At 33.6% G+C, this 24,095-nt stretch overlaps 1 protein-coding gene across 1 annotated transcript; it reads right to left on the reverse strand.

Moving 5' to 3' along the window:
• Positions 1 to 245: 245 nt before the first annotated feature.
• Positions 246 to 7,948, reverse strand: LOC122298959. Its single transcript, XM_043108801.1, has 3 exons — positions 7,808 to 7,948; positions 628 to 1,293; positions 246 to 520 (listed from the first exon to the last, which is right to left on the reverse strand). The coding sequence occupies exons 2-3, from the start codon at positions 821 to 823 to the stop codon at positions 246 to 248; spliced, it is 471 nt and encodes a 156-aa protein (XP_042964735.1). The 5' UTR covers positions 824 to 1,293; positions 7,808 to 7,948.
• Positions 7,949 to 24,095: the final 16,147 nt, after the last annotated feature.

The following is a 24,095-nucleotide window of genomic DNA, read 5'->3' on the forward strand; positions in this document are numbered from 1 at the left end:
TTTGTATGTTTGATTTGCTTTCATTTAATGCAATCCACACATACATCGAAGTCAGTAAAATCAAGATTCGGAAGAATATTGTCTTTTACTAATCTCTCCATTTTTTCTCTGGATATATGACCCAGTCTTTTATGCTACGAAATAGAAGAATTTTCATTAATTTTGCTACATTTAGTTCCAACATCATGATGCTGGGTGAGAAGAGTTTTTGCAAAATTTTTGTTGATATTAAATCTATATAACCCCTAAGATAAAACACCAAAACCAACAAATGAGTCACTTCTCAACAAATGAAAACCTTTATTGTCAAAAACTAAGGCGTATCCATCATAATCAAGTCTTGACATGGAAATTAAATTTCTAGAAATAGTAGGAACATAAAGAGTATCAAATAGGTCCAAACAGTGCCTTGACTCTAAAAGCAAACGTAAAGTTCCAACACCAACAACTGGTACTTGAGTTCCATTTCCCAAAACTATAAAATGCTCATTTCGTTTATGTTCTAGATTGAAAGGTATCCCTGCATTGAATTGGAAACATGAATAGTAGAACCAGAGTCAATTCACCATATATTAGAAGAAACTTGTGTCATATTTGATTCGAAACATATATAAGCTAATAGCTTACTCTTCTTCTCGAGCCAAGCTCTACGTTTTGGGCAATCTTTCTTTAAATGCCTATATCCATGACAAAAATAGCATTTAGGTCCATTCTGTTCCTTCTTGCGAGCCCCATTAGCATGAGAAGCTCCTGCAACCTTCAATAGATCTTTCTTGAAACTCTTCTTCGGTTTCTTTCCTTTACTTCCAACTCCATGACTCATAGCATTAACTGAATGTTGTCCTTGTTGCTTAAGCCTTGCCTCTTATTAAACAAGCATATTTGGCAATTCATCCACATTCCACTTTCTCTTTATAGTGTTATAGTGAATCTAAAATGGCCCATATTGAGCAGGCAATGAATTCAAAATGAATTGAACAAGGAAACTTTTATCAACATTCATTCTCAGAGTTTTGAGTCTGGTAGCTAGATTGGTCATTTCAAGGACATGCTAATTCATTCCACAGTTACCATTAGATTTCATGGTGGTAAGCTCAGCCATTAATCTCTCTCCAAGGGACTTGTCTTCTCAACTGAATCGATCTTCCACAGTTTTGAAATATTTCTTTGCATTTTCAATTTGAGGAAGCGTTGACTTAATATTGTTCGCAATACACATTCGCATAAACATGATGCTCAATCTGTTCGATCTTTCCCATGACTTAAACAAAGCTTGCTGCTCCGAACTGCCTGCTTCAGTAATAGCAGTTGGTTTGTCAATTCGTAGTACTAAGTCAAGATCTAGAACACCAAGATGAAACTGAATCTATTCTTTCCAGTCAGAGAAATTAGTTCCATTAAAGATAGAAACAGAAGAAATTAGCGAATGAAGTGAAACAAGAATTGGCACTGCAATACAAATTATCACAATATTAATGTTTTGAGAAAATCACTTTCATTAGTAATATTGCATTCAATATTTGGATTAACTAATGCAATATACTAACATTCAAACTTAATGGTGATTTCCATTCACCTAAGCATAATTGATAACTCTTCAAAGTTCGATTGGTTTGTCACCTTTGGGCATCCATTCCAATCTCACTATCAATTCTATCAATTATCTTAATTAATTTAATGATTATTTGAAGGTTGGTGCACCTTTGGGTCAAACCATAATAATCAAATAATCATTCAATAATATTTTTGCAAAGTTATAATTCAATTCAATATTTACAACTTTTCCTAACAGGATTGCTTTAGTGACAACAAACTAATCATAATATAAATATTGATTGATAAATAATGAAGCAAAATTTGTCCACGATCAAAACAGATAAATAAAACTCACAATAAAAAAATTATCATAAAATAGAGTAGTTTAATTGGTAAGCATGCATTGTTTGAATAGCAATTCTCTTTTAATTGTCTCAATTACATGTAAAATCTGGCCCATGACAGTTTAGCCCAAGCATGCAAAATAGTACAATTATTAACCCAACACAAGTGAGCCCATAACACAGCATTATTATCATAAAAACAAAAACGTGGCGTGTACTATAATCTTGAACCCAAAATAATAAGTGAGCCACTGAGCCCAATAAGACAAGAAACGTGGCTAGCATAAACCATAATCTTGGGCCCAACAAATGCTCACATAAATTAAAAAACAATCATTAAACAAAATACGGTGAGTCCATCATAAAACAAATCAAATTGTGAAATTCCAATAAATCCGGCGAAAACATGGGAACAAGATGAACAGTCGAATTTAGCAATCAATCAATAGTAAGATATGAATTTGTGTTCCAAACATTATAGAACACAAAGCATTGCACACGAAAACAATAGAGAGATTGAGATTAGAATCAAAAGAGAAATTTTGAATTGGAAAACATTAATGAAGTCGATCTCTATATTAAAAAGAAAATCATGATAGTTTCAACCTGACTCTGATACCACACGTAAGAATTTTTTATTTAATTTGTAAAAATAAGATTCTTCAACTATCATGAAAATCACATTTAAATCTATAATGCGAAAATAAGCATATAAGAAAACACACTGGAATCAGCCATAATGAAATCTCCCTTAAGTTCTTTTGATCTTTATTCCGATGATCTCTTACTATCTCCTTTAATGAATCTGTAAAAAAAACTTGTAGAATCTATTTCTCTCAGTTGACCCTTTTTTTTTTCTAGACCAGAATTTATGAGAAACTCTATAAAAAAAAATGTTGTGGGTAGAGAGAGGACAGTTTCCTACGTTAGATAAAACTCTTATACCACTCCCCATAAAAGTAAGTAAAATAGGAAAACTTTCCTTCTTATCTCTCACTAAATTAAAGGTGCATTTCTTTTCCCAAACCAATTAACTACCTTATCCTATCAAATTCAAATAATGTCAATATTACCCTGTCATGTGGGACATTATTTTAATATATATATATATAGCATAACTAATAAAGTCTTCATAATTGTGTTTTTTTTCACAGACCTCTGTCTTTAAATTTCTCTGGCTTAACCTTCTTTCTTGTGGGCTTCTTCGTCCGGCTGTTGGATCAATATGATGCAATATATATTAATAGAAAAGTATGCTTTGCACCTTCAAATTATAAAGATTTTGTACGTTACTACCTTCTCAAACTACCAAATGTTAACATTTTGCACTCTCCATATATATTGAAAACTCAGTCGTGAAGATTATGCGGCCACATGATTATGATTAGCTAAGTTTCATTCATTCAATCATGTCTATATATAATCAAACTGAGATGTTGCCAGCCAATTCTTTTTTTTTTTTTTTAAATGAATTTAGCTCGCATACACAACAATCATCACTTTCATAAAAATTGTTAGGATGATCAACTGCAATAACCTCTAATTAAATTAAACTTTCTTAGAACTTATTTAATTACAATGCATTCTTGTGAACTTCTCCGAGTTTGTCTTAGTTTGTTCAAAGAAACACTTCACACATCTCCCTTGATAATTTTCCATTGAGCACAGTCTTTTGTTGTCATCGTGAAAAGGTTCTGTTCAATTTGCAAAGGGGATCAAGAACCTTTGTAAATATGACGAACATCTAGGCCAGGTGATGAGAGTGCTAGGGCAAGCTCTTGGATTGTTTTGACATATCTTTGAGCTCGTTTGCCCGCTTTGTGACTGTACGTATTGATATTCATTTTCTGTTGAAGGATTTGTTTCATCTCAAATGTTATTACTTGCTTATTGATCAACAATCGACTATTGATGCGGGACACGATTTAGATTAATTATGACGTCTAGTTTTAACAGATGATCAATTTAGAGGAGACAAGAGATTCGCCTAAAAACAAAGAGAAAACTTTGAAAATGATTGATTAATAATAAAATTTGAAATTATTTTATAAAACCCACAAGCCAAATTTAAATAGCTGCAAAATTTGAAATTATGAAGATTTTTCTAAAAATAGAAAAATCTAAATTATTCTATGAGAAATTAATACATAAATAAACAAGAATATACTACAAAAGATTTGGTCAAAATTAAAATTAGAATCATTTCCAAACTTGAAACTAAATATTTATTAATAAGGTAAAAATGAATATAAATATATGATTTAAGGGAAAATAACTAATATTGCCTTTAGTCCAAGGAAGATTTTAAGCTTTTCCTTCCATATTTGTACAAATTCATCTTCTTAAGGTAATAATTCAATGTAATCAACATAGAATTCGGACCTAAATACCTCATATCAATTTGGGGTTTGCATCAACTACCAAGTAATTGTTCCCTTAAATTTCTTCATAATTAACAAATTAATTTTGAGCCACTAACATTAGATACAACTAAATGAATGATCACATTGCCCGCTTATTCAACTCTTATTGTACCAATGCACTATAAGAAAAATGATCGTTTGTGATTAGGTATTTGCAATGAAAATGATCATTTGCATGCGATGAGAATGAACATTTTCATCATAAATACCTAACTATGAATAATTGTTTTTATAACAGTGATGCTTGTTCTAAGAGCATCCTCATAAGTTCGGCCAAAGTTGAAGGATGGCCAAAATTTAGATAATCTGTGCCATAAAGACCTCACATTGGATTTGGAATTACTAAAACAATTTGGATTTTAGCTACAGTGCTTGGCCAAAGATAGAAGACTACAAGTGGTTCATCCAACATTAAAATACTAGTTTCTCACTCAAAGCAAACACCTTCTTTCCATTCTCTCATCCCATAACTCTCTCTCTCTCTCTCTCTCTCTCTCTCTCTCTCTCTCTCCCATTCCTGATTTGCACGAAGCTGAGCCCCTCCACTATCTCTCTCTCTGTCACCCACATTGCTCTCTGTTTTTAGGCATCCCAATCTGTAAGTGCTTTCTTTCATGAGCTTTTTTTCTCAGTTTCTTGATTTTAAATACTTTGGCTGTCACTATACTTGATTTTTTTTGTGGAAGTGGCTTGAAGAAGGGCTAAATATTTCAAATTTATGTGCAAAGGTTGGTAGGGCCGAAGGTGCCCTCCATTTTGAAAGTTAGGGTTTTTTTATTTTGGGATTGACAGCTAAAATTATGTGGTGTGAATGCTACTATGGCCTTGCTATTTTTGTTGGTATTCATCTTTCTACTAGTGTCCTGGCACTTTATCCATGTTGCCTCTGTTTTCGTGATCCAATAATAAAATTTTCAAGAATGATACCTACATGTTCTTGGCAAATTTTTCTTTCATATAATTCTTGGCAAATTTTTGTTTTGAAGAATGTTACTGTCCATTATTATAAACCAATATGGTCAATATTATTGGTTCATGTAATGCTATGGAGGCTGTTTTGACTTTGTTACTTGCTGCATCTCAATATGTAGCTTGCTGCATCTCAATATATAACTTGCTGCATCTTAATATGTAATGTTACTAGCTTAAATTGTTGTTTTGACATTAAAATACTTGCAAACTGTTTTGACTATCTCCTCTACTTAAATTATTGTTTTGACTTTGTTACTTGTTGACTGTTTTATGAAGGATTGATTCACACTTATTGGATGATCCCTTTTTCACCACACTCTTGTAAAGTGGTGCAAAAGGTATTATTAACCCCCCTACCCCCCTCATTGCTAGCATCTTGCATGATAATGTTGAGGCTGAGGTTGAAGTGACACAACCTATAGGGAAAGTTAGGGCTCAAACTAAACTATCCCAATGGGGTGTGTCCTTCACCGTGAAAAAAGACAACCTCCTTGTATCAGGGTGACTCAACATTAGCATAGACGCTATTAGGAAAATTGACCAAAAGTTCACCCAATTGTGGATAAGAATTTATGATTATTTCAATACTTATAAATAACCTAATTGGCCTGAACATTTTTTGGGGTCATTGATTAATCGATGGTCAACCATCCAAAAAGCAACAAACAAGCTTTGTGGTTACTTGGCCCAAGTTGAATCAATGCATTCAAGCGGTAGCAATGAACAAGACAAGGTATGTTTCTAATTATTATAAATTTGGATTGAAATATATATTAATATTTTTATGATTGTTGTTTAGATTGAGAAGGCAAAGGTAATGTATTGATCAACACAAAAAGCCACCTATAATTTGGACCATTGTTGGAACCTATTGAGGCACCAACCAAAATAGCAAGTGCATATGGATAATTTGCCAACAAAGAGAAAGAAAGGTTGCTCTAGCATTCCAACTGCTAATTTCATGGATGTAGACATTTGTGAGAGTATGTCTATCAATGTGGAGAGGCCACTATGCAAGAAAGCTGAAAAAGAAAGGGAAAGAAAAAGAAAACACAAAGAATATTCACCTAATGAGTTTGATGAAAGGTTAACTCACATGGAAAGTGATAGGAAGATGATAATGATTGAGTGATAGGAAGCAGTAAGCCGAGCTAATAGGGACATGATTGAGATGATAGAACTTAAGAAGAAGAAGATGGAAATGTAAATCATGAGTTTGAATGTTGATAACATGAATGAGGTGCACCAAGAATACTTCAGGACACTGTAAATGGAAATCTTAGAGAAACATAGGAATGAATTGAATCAAATGTAGTAGTTGAGTGGAGGGAGAAGTGCACTGAAGAGTATCACAACAAATTGAACCTAGTAATACATTGCATAGTTTTACTATTTTTGGTAGTTGCTATTTTTGGTTAATATACTAAAGAGTTGTTGTTTTTGCGTACTTGGAAATCCTAGTAGTTGTTGTTTTTGGTTAGTATATTGCACAATTTTGCTGTTTTTGGTAGGTGCTATTTTTGGTTAATATATTGCACAATTTTGCACAGTTTTGTAATTTTGTTTTTGGTCAACACTATATTGCATAGTTTTGTAATTATGAGATTAATATCGCTTAATTCTGAGCTTAATTCTGTGTTTTTGCTAGTACTACTCAAAACTATTTTTGCTTCTAAATTTTATTGAATACTTAGAACAATCATGTGGATATTTTTTGTAAAAGAAAAGCTAGAGGCCGGACGGGTTTGAAAAGCCTTTTTACACTGGGCCAATAATAACGTGCCATGTAGTCACTTTATGAAAATCCAAATTAGAGCCGCATATAGCCGAAGCCCTCTCTTCCCCTCCCCCATCCCTCTGTAACCCGATTCTCCCAACCCACGCCCTTTCTCTCCCAGTGGCAACAATTAACGGCAAAAATAATAAGCATAATTTTATTGGCAAGCCATGCCCTCCCAACGACCCTTTCTCTCCCAAGCCACGCCCTCCCCGATTCCTTTGTAACAAATTTTATTGGCAACAATTAACAAGCATAATCTTTGAAGAATAAAAATAGGACACAAACCATGCAAATAATAAGAACCCCAAACCTCAGATCAAAATCCAACAACATGAATCAGGTAATCACACATAAAAACCCGAATTTCAAAAATTTACCCCAAGCAAAATTAGCCTCTCGAAAATGCGATTGGGGTGCAGGCACTCAGCATACAATAAAGGATGATTCCAAACCCAGCAAAATTATTGGAAAAGAATTCATAGCTCTGTTTTTGAGGTTTTTTTTTTTAAAGGAAAATTGCAGAATCAATGGATTTACCTCAAGAAATATGTTATCCGTAATCCAACTAAAATCTATAATCTGTTAATTAGATCATGAATAATTTACTAACTGCAGCCAAGACGAGAAAGAGCTACAAATATAATACTTGGACTAAAAAAAAAGGGATCTAAGATAGAAAATGAGATTTAGAGAAGAGAAAGGAAGGGAGGGAGGGAGGAAGTGAATCGAGAGATAGAGAAGGAGAGACTTACAGAGTGAGAGAGGCGCATTGTTGAATATTGTGAGGAGCAGAAACGATGTTCTGGTTGTTGCCTCTAGCTTTGTGGGAGAGAAAAGGACGTGGCTTGGGAGAATCAGGTTATAGAGGGATGAGGGAGGGGGAGAGAGGGGTTTGGATGTGTGCAACTCTACTTTAGATTTTCATAAAGTGCCTACGTGGCACGTTATTATTAGCCCGGTGTAAGAATGCTTTTCAAACCCGTCCAGCCTCTAGTTTTTCTCTTTTTGTAACTATATGACATATTTCTGGGTTTTTTTGGTTTAGCATAGCAAATGTGTGTAAAAATTCATGTGGATGTATTTGGTTTTTCTGTAACTACTGTTATGTGTTGTAATTTGAGAATTTCTTTTTATTAGGGGTGGGCAGCGGGGGCCAGCCCCTTGCTATCCCGCTCCCGTCCACCCCGCCTCCGTATGGGCAGACGAGGTAACCCTCACCGCACATGCCATGGCGGGGTCCCCCGCCTCGCATGAAATACACTAAGCGGGGGCGGGGGGCGGGCAAGGCTTAACCCCGCCCCTCTTTTTCCCCGCCCCACACTTTCTTTATATTTATAAATATATATTTATATTTTACAAATTGTATATATATAAATATATATTACAATACAGTAAGTCCCACATTGCCTAAGTAAGACTCTTGTATGGCCTTGGAGTTCTATATAAGGTAGCCTAGGGTACCCATGCCATTTGCAATCTTATGAACAAGTCTCACTCTCTTGTGACTCTTATGAATAAGTCTAACAAATTTAGAAATTAATAACATAATTTTTATGTTAATAGTTTTTAAATTATTATTATATATATAAATTTTAATTTACGATTTAATTATATAATAATTTGGGTCTAAATTTTTTTTTTAAGCCCAACAGAACATAGTGTTCTTGAAGTGGGCGGGGGTGGGGGGCCCCATCCCTGCCTCCCAGGGGCGGGGCGCTGGATAGAATTTCCATCCCCCGCATATGCAAGGGTGGGGTGCGGGGAAGGGGTGCCCCCACCCCCGCATATGCGTGTAGCACCCCTACTTTTTATGCCGCTGTACATGGTATGTTGTTAGACACGAACACTAGTATGTTACTAGACATGGTAATTTCTTGTTGGAAATATAGATTTATGTAGGTGTTTTCTGTAATTAAGATGGTGTTGAAAGTGTAGATTTCTTGTAGCTGTTTATGTTGATGTTTTGTAATTAAGAAGGTGTTTTCTTGTAGGTGTTTATGTAAGTGCAGTTTTCTTATTGACATGAACATGATTAGTATATTGCTAGATATTTGGTTAGTAATTAAGAAATTTACATAGAATTTTGGATGAGTTTAATCAAATATTTTTGGTTACTAGCATTAAATGACATTTAAAAATATGATTTTTTAATATTAATTTAATTAGCATATAATTATTATTAATATTAAATTGGTAGAACTACAAAATATGATAAAAATAAACTAAATAAAAAAATTAATCAATTAATAATATTTTTTTATTATATAGAGAGTGAATAGATAATCCAATCTGAGGATTGAATTTAAATAGAATAGACAAATGTAAGCTCATGTGATATTAGCTAAATTTTGAAGATACATTTGGTCAAGCCAATAAAGATGCTCTGAAAAAAAAAAAAATTACATCATTCATTCTTCATCTATCACAATTTTACAATATTAATACAATTTAGATCTAGATTTGACTGTTAAATCATATGAAAAATTAAGCCAATCAAGTGATGATTCCATCACAATCATAGAAAATCACAAGAAATGTTTGAGAGCAATGCACATGGATAAATTGTCTTAGCTATATATGGGCGATTGAGTTCGACGTATAATATACGTTATTGTCTCAAGTTCTTTAAAATTTCAAAGATGGGCTTTTCAGCCTCAATTTAATGCATGTTTGGGATTATAGTGGGAAATATAGTTTGTAATTTTAGGACTTATAACTTATAACTTAAGTAATAAGTTAAACTATTAAAAAGTTATTTACTGTTTGGTAACAATATGTTTAAAGCAATTTCAAATATGTTACGTTTGTTTGGAAACAAATTAAAAAATACTTTCTAAGGTAGAAATGACGATTATTTAAATTTTTAAAAATTATGATCATATTCTTGAAAGTTTGAAAGTTATAATTATCTTAAAGTTGTATAAATATAATTCGAATTATGTTTCGCATTATCCAGAAAATCACTTTTGAGAAAAAGCATCAAAATGATGTTTTTCCTCAAACGTACTTTTTAGTTTATTTGAGATTAAAAGTGTTTTAATATGTAACACCCAAACAACCTAATTTTTTCATTAAAGAGTTTTTAACAATATTTAAGTACTTTTTAAGACTCCTAACGCAACACAAACAGGTCCTTAGTGCTGCTTTTGTTACTAAAAATTGTAGACTGGATTGCTCTTTCACGCGAGAAGATCATAGATCAATTTTCTTATTATATATATATATGTAAGTTGATCGAGAAAGAATAGACTTATATCTCATCTTACCCCACCTCATCTCATTTTATCTCAATATCCAAATATTAAAAATATAACACTTTTCAATTTCAAATCTTTAATTTTTTGTCGAATTATTATCTAATTATTACAAATTTCTCAAACTTATAAACAAAACACAAAAAACAATGCAATTTTGTTTATTTAAATTCTAGAACAAAAATAATATTCTAACAATATTTTAACTTTATAATATTTTTATTCAACTTTTTCTCTCTCATTTTTCAAAACCCCATAAAACATATCAACTTAAACCATTTCATTATTATTCACAGATCATCTTATCTCATTTCATTATCCAAACAAGATTTAGGCTGCGTTTGGATGTTGATATGATCTCAAATAATCTGAATTGATCTATGAATAGTAATGTTTTATTGGTCTTATCGAGATGTATTTAAATATAAATAGGTTGTGATATGTATTTGAATATATTAAATAGGTTGAGATAATTTTACTGAGAAGTTGAAAAGTAATGGATCCTGTTAATTAGTGGTTTGAGATAGGTTCGGAATCAAAGTAGGTTCGGATTCACTTTGATGACCAAACATAACATAAATAGAGCTTTAAAAAAGGGCTGGAAAAAAATATTTGGCTGAAAATATTTTTCATAGTCCTGTAGATTATTTTCATAACTAGTTTCAAGAGGCCTGAGTTGCCAGTGGCCAAACATCCCATTTGAGGTTGTGCCACGGTGAAAGTACTACTAAGTAGACAGCTAAGCGGTGGTGCAAGTACTGCTCATAATCCTCATGTGCTGGTTGTTTGGTAGCGCTTCTTCCATACCCCGATCGAAGGGTTGAGGACCAATATATAACTCTATTTATTGAAAAATTACATAAACATAAAATAAGACAAATCACTTAATAATTGTGAAAGTCAAAAGTCTTAACTAGAATCAAACTCTTATTTGATTTATTTTTTGTTTATTTTCACAGATGAAATGGGATGCATTGAGATAAAAGTTGAAAGTTGAATAAAATATTGTTAAAATATATATTTGTTAATATTATTTTTATTTTAAAATTTGAGAAAGTTGAATTGTTTATTTTATTTTGTGTGAAAATTTGATAAAGTTGTAATGATTAAATGAGATGAAAAGTTTTGTGAAAGTGAATGAGTAGTATTCAAATGGGCTTAATATCTATTGACAAGTCAATATTGATGGGAAAATGCTAGTCTTACATAATTATTAAATAAATATTTTTTAATAATATTATTATTTTTTTAAATATTTAAATGCATTAAAAAATACATATAAAAAAAATACAAAAAAACAAAAATCCCAAAACCACTAGCAGCAGCGCGGGAGCTCCTAGTGGTGGCAGTAGCACCGCCCATATTGATGAGATCTTACAACTGTTGATGTCAAAAATGTGGTGATGAAGTGGTTGTACTGATTCATGGTGAGACAATGATGGACGTAATAGAATAAAATAAGTATTTCTCCACCCATTGGAAGGGTTTATGTTTTTATTTATTTTATTAATTTAAAAAAAAAATTCTTTAGGTTTTGAATTTATCTATTTATTTTTTAAACATATGATCCTGTTTGTTTTTTGGTATAAAAGGAAAGATTTGATCCATTATGCTGTCGGCTGGTGAAAAGAAAAATCCAAATTTCGACTTTACTGGAACTAATAATTTATCCATTAAATAAATCATATAGATTATTTTAATATTTGATTTTAATAACTCAGACACAGATCCGGAAAGAAAGGAAGAAAAAAAACACAAGCCGGCCAGCAAGTTGTAAGAGTTAAGAAATTATTACAAAACAAAACAACGGTACCACTTGAAACCATTTGAATAAATGCAAGAGAGACCAAGACATCGTCATTGACAACGTTAATCCTTAATTCATCCGACCATGTTCGTCGGTAGCGACTCACCGAGCGCATGTATTGTCTGCATTTAACGCCAAATTAACTCAATTTCAACAAGAATAGAAACAAGTAACGGTTTTTCTTTGTTCTTTTTCTTAATAAAATTTCACAGCATTAAGTTTAATTAGAACCTGCAGGCGCAACTAATTAATAGGAATATTCGAGTTGTAATAGTCTAATAGAGTTAAAAGTGTACTTTTTAATTCAATTGAGATTGATGTTTTCAGAATAAAGATATATTTCAAATTTTGGCAAGGTGATGACTCGAATATGTAACTTGATTCATGTATAATCCCATTTCTCCTTCGTAGAATATTAATGGCCCTCGGGAGCAACGTATAACTTACACCTACTACGTCTATTAATCAGGGGCTTAGATAATTCTTAGCTTTGTTTAATCGAATGCATCTCTCCTCTGCTTCGATCTGCGTCCACAAAGTAGTCAGAGATGGATTATCATAATGATCAAAGCCTTGTGTTTTGTTTGTTTATTTATTTTTTCACATGTCTCTCTGTCTTTAATTTTGCCGCCTAAACTTTCTTCTTTGTTGGCTTCTTTGTTTTCTAGTCTTTTGTTTATTTCGGACATGCCTCTCTGGCTTTGTTCTCGCTGAATCTTCTTCTTTTTTGGCTTCTTTATAGATGCCAAGTATCCAAAGTCTGATGATGCCGACTGAATAGATTTTATATTAATAGCGTTGGACTATCTTGAGAAGGTAGATTAATGTAAATATGACAAGAAACGGTAAAAATCTCTCGGCATGGGGTAATTTTGTGTACGCGTTAGTATTTGGTCATAACTTTAATTACGAGTACTAGAGTTGTGTATATGACCCCAATTCAAAATACTCTTTTTGGCACAAATTTCGTGGTCACTAGCTATGTGGTGGTTCTCATTTCGACCCCGAAATCAACTGTTTCCTCTATTGAATTGTTAGTTTAACTTATTTTGTCTTTTATAGAAATGTTTCGCTTTCACTCTTGTAGATGATTTTACTTCCGATTTGGACAAGATATTTTGCAAGATTCTTATTGAATTTTTCATTTTCAAGCAAAATTCTTATAATCTTGGATTTGTTACAAAACTATCGAAAGGAGAGAGAGAGAGAAATAGAACTCAGAGAAGTTATGAAACTTATAAATTTCTTAAAGAATTCAACGATATATATAGGCGTACAAAGGGAACTATGCAAGTTACTATGCAGTACTATGCTGGCACTGTGCATATTTACTATGCAGTACTATGCTGGCACTATGCACTGTGCGATGTCGGCCATTTACTATGCCAGTTACTATGCAGTACTATGCAGTACTATGCTGACACTATGCGCACTGTGCGATGTCGGCCATTTACTATGCCAGTTACTATGCAGTACTATGTTGGCACTATGCACACTGTGCGATGTCGGCCATTTACTATGCCAGTTACTATGCAGTACTATGCTGGCACTATGCACACTGTGTGATGTCGGCTAGCTCAAGGTGGTCATACAATTTTACAATGTTATTTTACAACACTTCCCCTTTGGATGACCACATATAATGAATATGCCTCGTTAAAATCTTGCCAAGGAAAAACCCTGTGGGAAAAAACCAATGGCGAAGGAAAAAGAGTACAATATTCATGTGTATTGTAAAATGCTTTAAGATTGCCTCATTAAAACCTTGCGAAGGAAAACCCAGTGGGATAAAACCTTAGCGAAGGAAAAAGAGTACAATCAGCATAAGTCTTCAAGACGTTACTCCCCCTGAAAAGTGCATGATAAAAGGTCTTCAAGTCTCCGCATTCCAATGTTCTGCACAATCTTCTTAAATGTTGCAGTTGGTAATGCTTTTGTGAATAAATCTGCCAGATTATCACTTGATCGTATCTGCTTGACTTTAATTTCACCTTTTTCTTGAAGTTCATGAGTATAAAAGAATTTAGGTGAAATATGTTTGGTTCTATCACCTTTGATATATCCTCCTCTAATTTGAGCAATACAAGCAGCATTATCTTCGTATAAAGTTGTTGGACTATCATTAATCACTGGAAGACCACACTTTTCTTGAATATGTTGGATCATTGATCTTAGCCAAATGCATTCTCGACTTGTTTCATGAATTGCAATGATCTCTGAGTGATTTGAAGATGTAGCAGATAGTGTTTGTTTGACAGATCTCCATGATATAGCAGAATTTCCATAAGTAAATACATATCCAGTCTGAGATCTACCTCTGTGTGGATCTGAAAGATAACCTGCATCTGCATATCCAACTAATTGTGGACTTGAACCATATTGATAAAATAATCCCATATCAACCGTACCTCGAAGGTATCGAAGGATATGTTTAATGCCATTCCAATGTCTTCGAGTTGGTGCGGAACTATATCTTGCAAGTAAATTAACTGAAAATGCAATATCAGGCCGAGTGCAATTTGCAAGATACATCAGGGCTCCAATTGCACTGAGATAAGGTATTTCAGAACCAAGAATTTCTTCATTGTCTTCACAAGGACGAAATGGATCCTTCTGCACATCAAGTGATCGAACAACCATTGGAGTACTCAGGGGATGAGCTTTGTCCATGTAAAAGTGTTTCAAGACTTTCTCTGTATAATTTGATTGATGAATGAGAATTCCATTTGGCAAATGCTCGAGCTGCAGGCCGAGACAAAATTTCGTTTTGCCAAGATCTTTCATTTCAAATTCATTCTTTAAATATGTAGCAGTTCTTCTGATCTCTTCAGGAGTTCCAACAAGATTTAGATCATCAACATAAACCGCAATAATAACAAATCCGGAGTCTGATTTCTTAATAAAAACACATGGGCATATTGGATTATTCTCAAATCCTTCTTTCAATAGATATTCGCTAAGGCGTTTATACCACATGCGTCCGGATTGTTTTAACCCATATAAAGATCTTTGAAGCTTAATAGAATACATACTTCTGGATGTACTCAGATTAGAAGCTTCGGGCATTTTATATCCTTCAGGGATTTTCATATATATGTCATGATCTAATGATCCATATAAATATGCGGTGACCACATCCATCAACTGCATATCCAATCTTTTTATAACTGCCAAACTAATCAAATATCTGAATGTGATTGCATCCATAACAGGAGAGTATGTTTCCTCATAATCAATCCCCGGTTTCTGCAGGAAACCTTGTGCAACAAGTCGTGCTTTATATCGCACAATTTCATTACTTTCATTACGTTTACGTATAAATACCCATTTATATCCAACGGGTATTACACCCTTTGGTGTTTGTATAATTGGTCCAAAGACCTCTCGCTTTGCTAGCGAGTTTAATTCAGCTTCAAGAGCTGATTTCCATTTTGGCCAGTCATCTCTACGTCGACATTCTTCGACAATTCTTGGCTCAATTTCTTCATTACTTCTGGTAATGTCAAGAGCCATTTTATATGAGAATATGTTGTCGACAACAGTTTTATTTCTATTCAAAATTTCTCCTGTATTCATGAAATGTATCGAGATCTCGTTATTTTCAGGTACCTGTCCCTCTTCAAGGGAAGACATTTCATGAAATACCTCTTCAGGAGGTTCTTTCTCAGGAGATTTACTCTCTTCATGAGCATCAATTACTCTTATGGCCTGTGTTGGTATGGACTCTTCAGGAGTACCAAATTCATTTTGTATTTTCCTCTTCCGAGGAATTTTGTCCTTAGCACCAATAGGCCGTCCACGCTTCAGGCGTATCTTAGACTCGCCTATTGCTATTTTGGCAACTTGTCCTTCAGGGACTGCAATCCTTGCTGGAACATTAACAGCAGGAATATATGATTTTACCACACCTTTAGTGTCAGTAAATGCATCCGGTAATTGGTTTGCAACACTTTGCAAATGAATAATCTTTTGAACCTCTAGATTACATTCTTTTGTACGAGGATCAAATTGGGAAAGATTTTTATTTTCCCAAGTAATTTCTTGTCGTGCTTCAGGCACCGACTTCTCATTACACAATGTTTGTCGTGCTTCAGGCACCGACTTCTCATTACCCATTGTTGGAAAAATGGATTCGTCAAAATGACAATCCTCAAAACGTGCCTTAAACATATCCCCTGTAAGAGGCTCAAGGTATCTGATAATAGATGGAGAATCAAACCCAACATATATCCCAAGTCTACGTTGAGGGCCCATCTTTGTACGTTGTGGAGGTGCAATTGGAACATATACAGTACATCCAAAAGTACGAAGATGAGAAATATTTGGTTGCTGACCAAATGCAAGCTGTAATGGTGAATATTTGTGATATGCTGATGGTCTAACTCGAATTAATGATGCTGCATGAATTATAGCATGTCCCCAAGCAGAAATAGGAAGATTTGATTTCATGAGTAAAGGTCTAGCGATTAGCTGAAGCCTTTTAATCAATGATTCAGCTAAACCATTTTGAGTATGTGTGTGGGCAACTGGATGTTCAACATCTATTCCTATTGACATGCAATAATTATCAAAAGCTTGAGATGTAAATTCTCCTGCATTATCCAATCGAATAGTTTTAATTGGATAGTCAGGGAATTGTGCTCGTAGCTTAATTATTTGTGCAAGAAGTTTAGCAAATGCAGCATTTCTAGTGGAAAGTAAACAAACATGTGACCATCGACTTGATGCATCAATTAAAACCATAAAATATCTGAACGGTCCACTTGATGGTTGAATAGGCCCACATATATCTCCATGAATCCTTTGTAAAAACGATGGAGATTCAAAACCAACCTTTGAGATAGATGGTTTGATAATCAATTTACCTTGAGAACATGCAGAGCATGGATATTCATTGGGTAAAATAATCTTCTGATTCTTTAGGGGATGCCCATACGAATTATCAATTATTCGTCTCATCATTATTGATCCCGGATGTCCAAGGCGATCATGCCAAGTCATAAATATTTTGGGATCAATGCACTTCTGGTGCATTACAACATGTGATTCAATTGTTCTCATTTTTGTATAATACAATCCAGATGAGAGGGCAGGCAGTTTTTCTAATACGAGCTTCTGGCTCGAAATTATTTTAGTAATGAGAAGATGCTCTTTATCGTCTTCGTTAATGGTTTCAATATGACAACCATTACGACGTATATCTTTAAAACTTAATAAATTTCTTCTGGATTGTGAAGAAAATAGAGCATCATCAATGCAAAATTTGGTGCCATTAGGCAACACAATATAAGCTCTTCCGGAGCCTTCAATTAGATTCGATGAACCGGAGATGGTATGAACATAGGCTTTACTCAATGTTAGATTTTGAAAATATTTTTTATCCTTAAGAATTGTGTGAGTTGTAGCACTGTCAGCCAGACATACATCTTTATTATTCATCTCGGAGATAGAAAGTTCATCAATAAGACTCATGATTCTACAAAATATATAAAACTTTCATTACTAAAAAAAAACATTACAGAATAAAAATATTTTACAATAATATAAAGGAAATACATTAATTAAAAAGGAACACTTCCATGATCAACTCTACCACTAGAATCCTCAAAGAAATCAGAAACATCAAGACTTGTAATATCTTCTCCATCTATAGAATTTAAAGCATATGATGGTTCAGCAAAATTTGTTTCAAATTTCTTTGTTTTTTCTTTTATGGAAGATTGGTATAAGTCAACCAAGTGTTTAGCTGTACGACAGGTACGAGACCAATGTCCAGTCATACCACATCTATGGCATTCATCTTCATATTTCTTTACAAATTTATTTTGAGGACCTTTGCCCTTTTCTGAGTTGAACCACTTCTGGTGGTACGGTGTATATCTATTATTTTCCCTTTTAGTGTGGTCACTTCTAGGACCTCCACTTCTATAGTTTTTCTTACCACGTCCACGCCCTCTTTTTCTTTGAAAAGATGCACCATTCGCTTCTGGGAATGATGTAAATCTAGTACCATTCACTTCAGGGAATGATATAGAACCAGTAGGACGTGACTGGTGATTTCTTAATAAAAGCTCATTATTTTGCTCGGCTAATAGAAGACAAGATATAAGTTCAGAATATTTCTTGAACTTTCGCTCTCGATACTGCTGCTGCAGGAGCACATTCGAGGCATGAAAAGTAGTATATGTCTTCTCTAACAAGTCATCATCAGTGACTTTTTCACCACATAATTTCAATAGCGAGCTAATTTTAAAGAGTGCAGAGTTATACTCACTAACACTCTTGAAATCTTGCAACCTCAGGTGCATCCAATCATGACGAGCTTTTGGGAGGATTACAGTTTTCTGGTGTTCATATCTCTCCCTTAAATCATTCCACAAAATAAGTGGATTTTTCACCGTTAGATACTCAGTTTTTAATTCTTCATGAAGATGGTGCCGAAGGAAAATCATTGCCTTAGCACGGTCCTGCAGGGACCCTTGATTTCCTTCTTTAATTGTATCTCCCAGGTTCATTGCATCCAGATGGATCTCAGCATCAAGGATCCAAGATAAATAATTTTTCCCAGAAATGTCAAGAGCAACGAATTCCAATTTTGTAAGATTTGACATTTTCTACATATATAAATCAAGAACATAAGTATGTTTAATATTTCATATTCATTTTGAAAACTATAAAAAAAATATATTGAAAGACTTACTTGAAGTAGAGGACTATTAGCTTCAAGATCGTCAGAACTCTCGTGCTGATAACGTGTTACAAAACTATCGAAAGGAGAGAGAGAGAGAGAGAAATAGAACTCAGAGAAGTTATGAAACTTATAAATTTCTTAAAGAATTCAACGATATATATAGGCGTACAAAGGGAACTATGCAAGTTACTATGCAGTACTATGCTGGCACTGTGCATATTTACTATGCAGTACTATGCTGGCACTATGCACTGTGCGATGTCGGCCATTTACTATGCCAGTTACTATGCAGTACTATGCAGTACTATGCTGGCACTATGCGCACTGTGCGATGTCGGCCATTTACTATGCCAGTTACTATGCAGTACTATGCTGGCACTATGCACACTGTGCGATGTCGGCCATTTACTATGCCAGTTACTATGCAGTGCTATGCTGGCACTATGCACACTGTGCGATGTCGGCTAGCTCAAGGTGGTCATACAATTTTACAATGTTATTTTACAACAGGATTACCATATTTAGCTATTTGAGCCCAACTTGTGGGTTTCAAAAGGAGTTTTCAAACTTTATTAATAAACCTTACTCTTAGAGTTTTCTCTCTTTTTGCATCTTTTCTCAAACTCAATCCCTAGTTTTTGTTGATTAACTAGCCATTGGAATAATTATTATTCTATTCAGCATCATTTATATATCCATCTTCTAGATATCATATGATGTAATATCGAAAGAATGGTACACTTTGCACTCTCAAATTATTAAGGTTTTGCACTTCGCTTCACAAACTATTAAAACTGGCGTACTGCTGTGATAACTTAGATGATAAGGATAAGGGTATATGGTGTATAAAATCCCATATTACTTGAGAATGAGAAGTTCTTAAATTTTATAAAGTTTAATAAAATTTCAATTGTATCATTGACTAATCATTTTGGAGTATAAGTCATGTGATCTGAGCTTATCATTGGAGCATGCATTACAAATAGTATCAGAGCATATCCCAACTAGAAATGTGAGATTTGAGTATCCCATATGATAAAGATAATGGTATATAGATGGTGTATGGAATTTCATATTGCTTGAGAATGAGAATTTTTTGTTCTTTATAAAGTTTCAATAAGGCTCCAATTATATCATTAACTAGTCGTTTTGGAGTATAGGCCATATGATTTATCCCTTCTATTGGGGCGTTAGTACTCTCAAACTACAAAAAAACTAATACTTTAAACCCTCAATTAAGATCTAATAGTCAAAATTAAAAGAGTAATGCTACATATAGTTATGGAATGTGAGACACAATCGTTTTGAAAAAGAGTGGAGTCTACTGTTAAAAAGTAATTATTTTTTCATTTATATCCCATATTTACACACTTTTTTCAAATAGATTGCACGACGCTTACAATACATAATTGTAAATATCATTTCTCAAATTAAAATGTCAGCTTTCTTTTGGTAGTACGCTAGCTACACCAACAGATCATTGCTCCAGTGGAAACTGGCCTGGCGCTAGCTAAAATAAAGATCAACAACATTTTCATATAACTGGCCTGGCACTCCATTGGAAAAGATAAAGAACTTAGTTGCCAAGAGCTGCGATTATCGATCATTAACAAGTAGTACGACTACTGACAGTTGTCCACGATTTTCATCTACCACAAATTAGATAAGATCTAGATCTGAATGTTAAAAAATAATTAAGCAGTTCACGTGGTTCAATCTCATTTTACAGTACTAGTAAATGACAATAAATGTTAAATAATTCAGAGCTACAGCCTACAGCCTACATGATGAGTTAAACCACATGGCCGGATATTTTATATATGTCTTTGCTAGCTATTGGTGAACATTGTCTTTAACTTCTTTTAAATCAAAGAGTGAAATCACACAAGTTTAATTAGACAGTGCATTACTTTAACGAAGTTGATTCCTTATGTTGGAGAAATCAAATTTTCTCAAAGTCAAGTTGATATTAATTAGTACTCAATTTGAATATGAAAGCCATGCAGCATTATGCATCACATGAAAGCCAGCCTGCAGGGTCAACTTGAACAAATGTTAAAGTCACCGATCGAGTTAATTATAAGCCATATGAGTAGTGTTATTTGAAAGCCTTTACATTATAAGGAAAATTTATAGATGTAATGCATTTTAATTGTCCCCTATGTTAACCATGTTAACCACATATATAATAAAAAATAATTTAAAATGGGGCACATAACCCGGCTTGACAAAGAATGATAATACCCCGAGAACTATTAATGCATGGTAATCTGCCTTGATTTTGTTAACCTAATTATTTATATATAAGGCTTGTTGCTGTGGTTAATTATAATAAATTATTCTTTATTGAGTGATTGACATAGAAAACTACTTAGAACATTTGTGATGAAAATGACTATCTACGAGAATAATATACACATTTTAATAATAAATAGTCATTTTGTATAAAATAACTAACAGTAAATAAGCAATTTTCTTCTATAATATAATTTGATGTGACTATGGATGACGAATTACAATATATGAAGAGTATCATTGCTAAGTTATAAAAATGGTCTTTTGGGGGTGCAATTTTCTTCTTCTTCCTGTTACTGGGTCGATCGAGAGTTTTTTTAAAGGTTAGAATTTTATAAAGCAGTTTTCGTACTTTTTTCCCACAGGGTTTGAAAGAACGAAAAATGTTTATTGAAAGAACGAAAAATGTTTTCGGTACTTCAAATTAGATGTTTTTGGTGTTTGCTTCCTTGTCTTTCTTAAATGTATAATTAGTATTTTAGTTTCAATCCATGTCCGTTGTGTCATGCACAGACCAAGTTAACTATCGAAGTCCCCCAAGATTTTAAAAAGCCCCCAAAATCTTTTGTTTGTTAAGAATTTCACCAAAGGAGAATTTTATAAAAATACACTTCGGTCCCAAAAAATTAATTTTATCGTTTTGTCCCCCCGCCCGGCACCCAATTAAATTCAGTTTTCTATTTCCGCCCCTACTCTCATCCTTTCACAAGATACCATAATATTAGAATTGCTTACATAAGTATTAATTAATTATAATCGCATGCACATGATCGATCACATGAAAACACTAGAAGAAAAATGACCGTTTGTGACAAATTATATGCAATGAGAATGACTATTTACAATAAAAATAGATTCATTTTAATAAAAAATATTCATTTTTACAGAAAATAACTGGTCACAACCGAACAGTTTTGTATTAAAAGTTAGATTGGAGTACGACTTCATGTCCGAAGCTCATACCATATAATAATTGACGGAATCCAAATAGAAACTAGAGTAGACCCTAAGTACCATTATTATATACCGCTCGTTTGTTGTCTGTATATATAGGCAATATGCATGCTATTGTACGTACAAAGTTCATAAGTCGACATCTCTCTCATTCTTCACTAAACCATAGAGTTTCCAAAGTCTCGTGCTGTGCAGTAGACGATTCTATGGCTGCCATTAAGGTGCGCTGCAAGTAAACTTGAAACCATATCCTCAGAAACTGTCTTCTTCTCACCATTTTTCTGTTCCATGCGCCTACAAACCTCTCGCGTTTTGTAGCAGCTAGCCAATTCATTTTAATATATATTCATATATTTATATTCGCATTATTTTTCATAATAAGCTGATCAATATTTTACAGGAACAATCGATCATGTCGGCCAAAAAGAACGATCTCATGACCTTCGACTTCCGAACGATGAAATTTGAACCTTATACTCATGATACACAAAAAGGTTAGCCAATTGATCTGGTCTCATTTCTTTGATAATTAGAAAACATTCTAACGTCAACCTGTTGGCGTTATGTGCGCCATGCTTATCGAACAGATTGGGAATCATGATAAATAGCTAGCTAGGATAATAAAATAACGTTAGGATATTTCGAGAAATCGGCCGCTTGCATGGACTTCTTAGATCAGTGGTTCAAAGAACCCTAGGCTTCCCAATTAACAAACAGTGTTTGGTTCATAATTAACTCAATCTTGCCTTTTTGATAATGCAACGATGTCTTTTAAATAGGCATACAAGATAAAGCAAGAAATAGATCGATCAGACAAAACTAAGGGATCACACCGGCCATACTTATCTTTTATTCATCATGAATTACCAATAGCTAATTATTTAATTGGTAATTAATCTTAGAAATATTAGAGATAATATAATCAAATAAAAATTTGACTTGATTATTATCTGGATTTGATTTTCATATATAACTATCAGATCAAATAATTTGATTTTTATAATTATCAAATTAAGATATTTGATTTTCATAATTAATATTAAGATTTTTACCATATAATTTTCCTAAAAATAGGACATATACTTTGCATTCAATCACAACTGAGAATAGCAAGATGCAGCAGTACTCAATTAAAGACTTTCACACTCATTCTCTCTTCTCTATTTCATTTTCTATTATATTTCAATGTATCACATGCAGCTACGTTAACGTCAGGCTCGATCATGTGGACAGTTTCTTTTAGATCTCTTGATCCTCTAGCTTTACCTCTCACGGAATCTTCATCTTCCGTTCTACCATATTTTGTCTCAAATACATGCATTTGGAGTATTAATGTTATTAGTCGGGATGAGCCTTTTTGTTTGAAGCCCCCAAACCCATTTTTGGCCTTTTGCTTAATTACTCTTCCTAAGCCATGCACGTAACATTTGTAGTACGTACATGCATTATTAATTATATGGTCAATTCGAAAGTGGCAGCATTAATGCTAGCCAAATATATATTCTGGATCACAGCGGACGATGCGAAGGCAAATTATTGGGAGACTATTTCAGAAGATCAAGTACCTCAGGTTCAGGAGATAGTGAAGGCTTTCAATGCGCTGAGATCCGCAAAAGATAATCTCCGGAAGCTTATTGACGGTTCTACCAAAAAGGAGGCATGTACATTTTGTAATTTTTTTTTTTTTTTAATATTCCTCAAAACGATAGCAAATTTGATCTGCAATGGAAGACACAATAAAAAAAATTATATATTCTCATTTTCGCACCATATTATAGATTGTTGGTCTTAAGCCAGCTAGCTATATGCTTAAATAAAGACAATATATCATTAAATATTTATAAAAAATAAAATAAACTAGTATGAAGTGTACTCGAGCGAGCTGTGTCTTTTGTGGTCCTCTCCAACAATAAATTAAGCCAAGCTGCCTGATTCAAAATCTAAATTTGCCAAGGGTCTGATCTCTAACATCATGTCTTGCTGATCAGTTATACTTTTTCAGTACGTCTGTAAGCATCTCTCTCTCTCTCTCTCTCTCT

This window comes from Carya illinoinensis, chromosome 16 (genome assembly GCF_018687715.1).
Source record: "Carya illinoinensis cultivar Pawnee chromosome 16, C.illinoinensisPawnee_v1, whole genome shotgun sequence".
Lineage (NCBI taxonomy): Eukaryota > Viridiplantae > Streptophyta > Magnoliopsida > Fagales > Juglandaceae > Carya > Carya illinoinensis.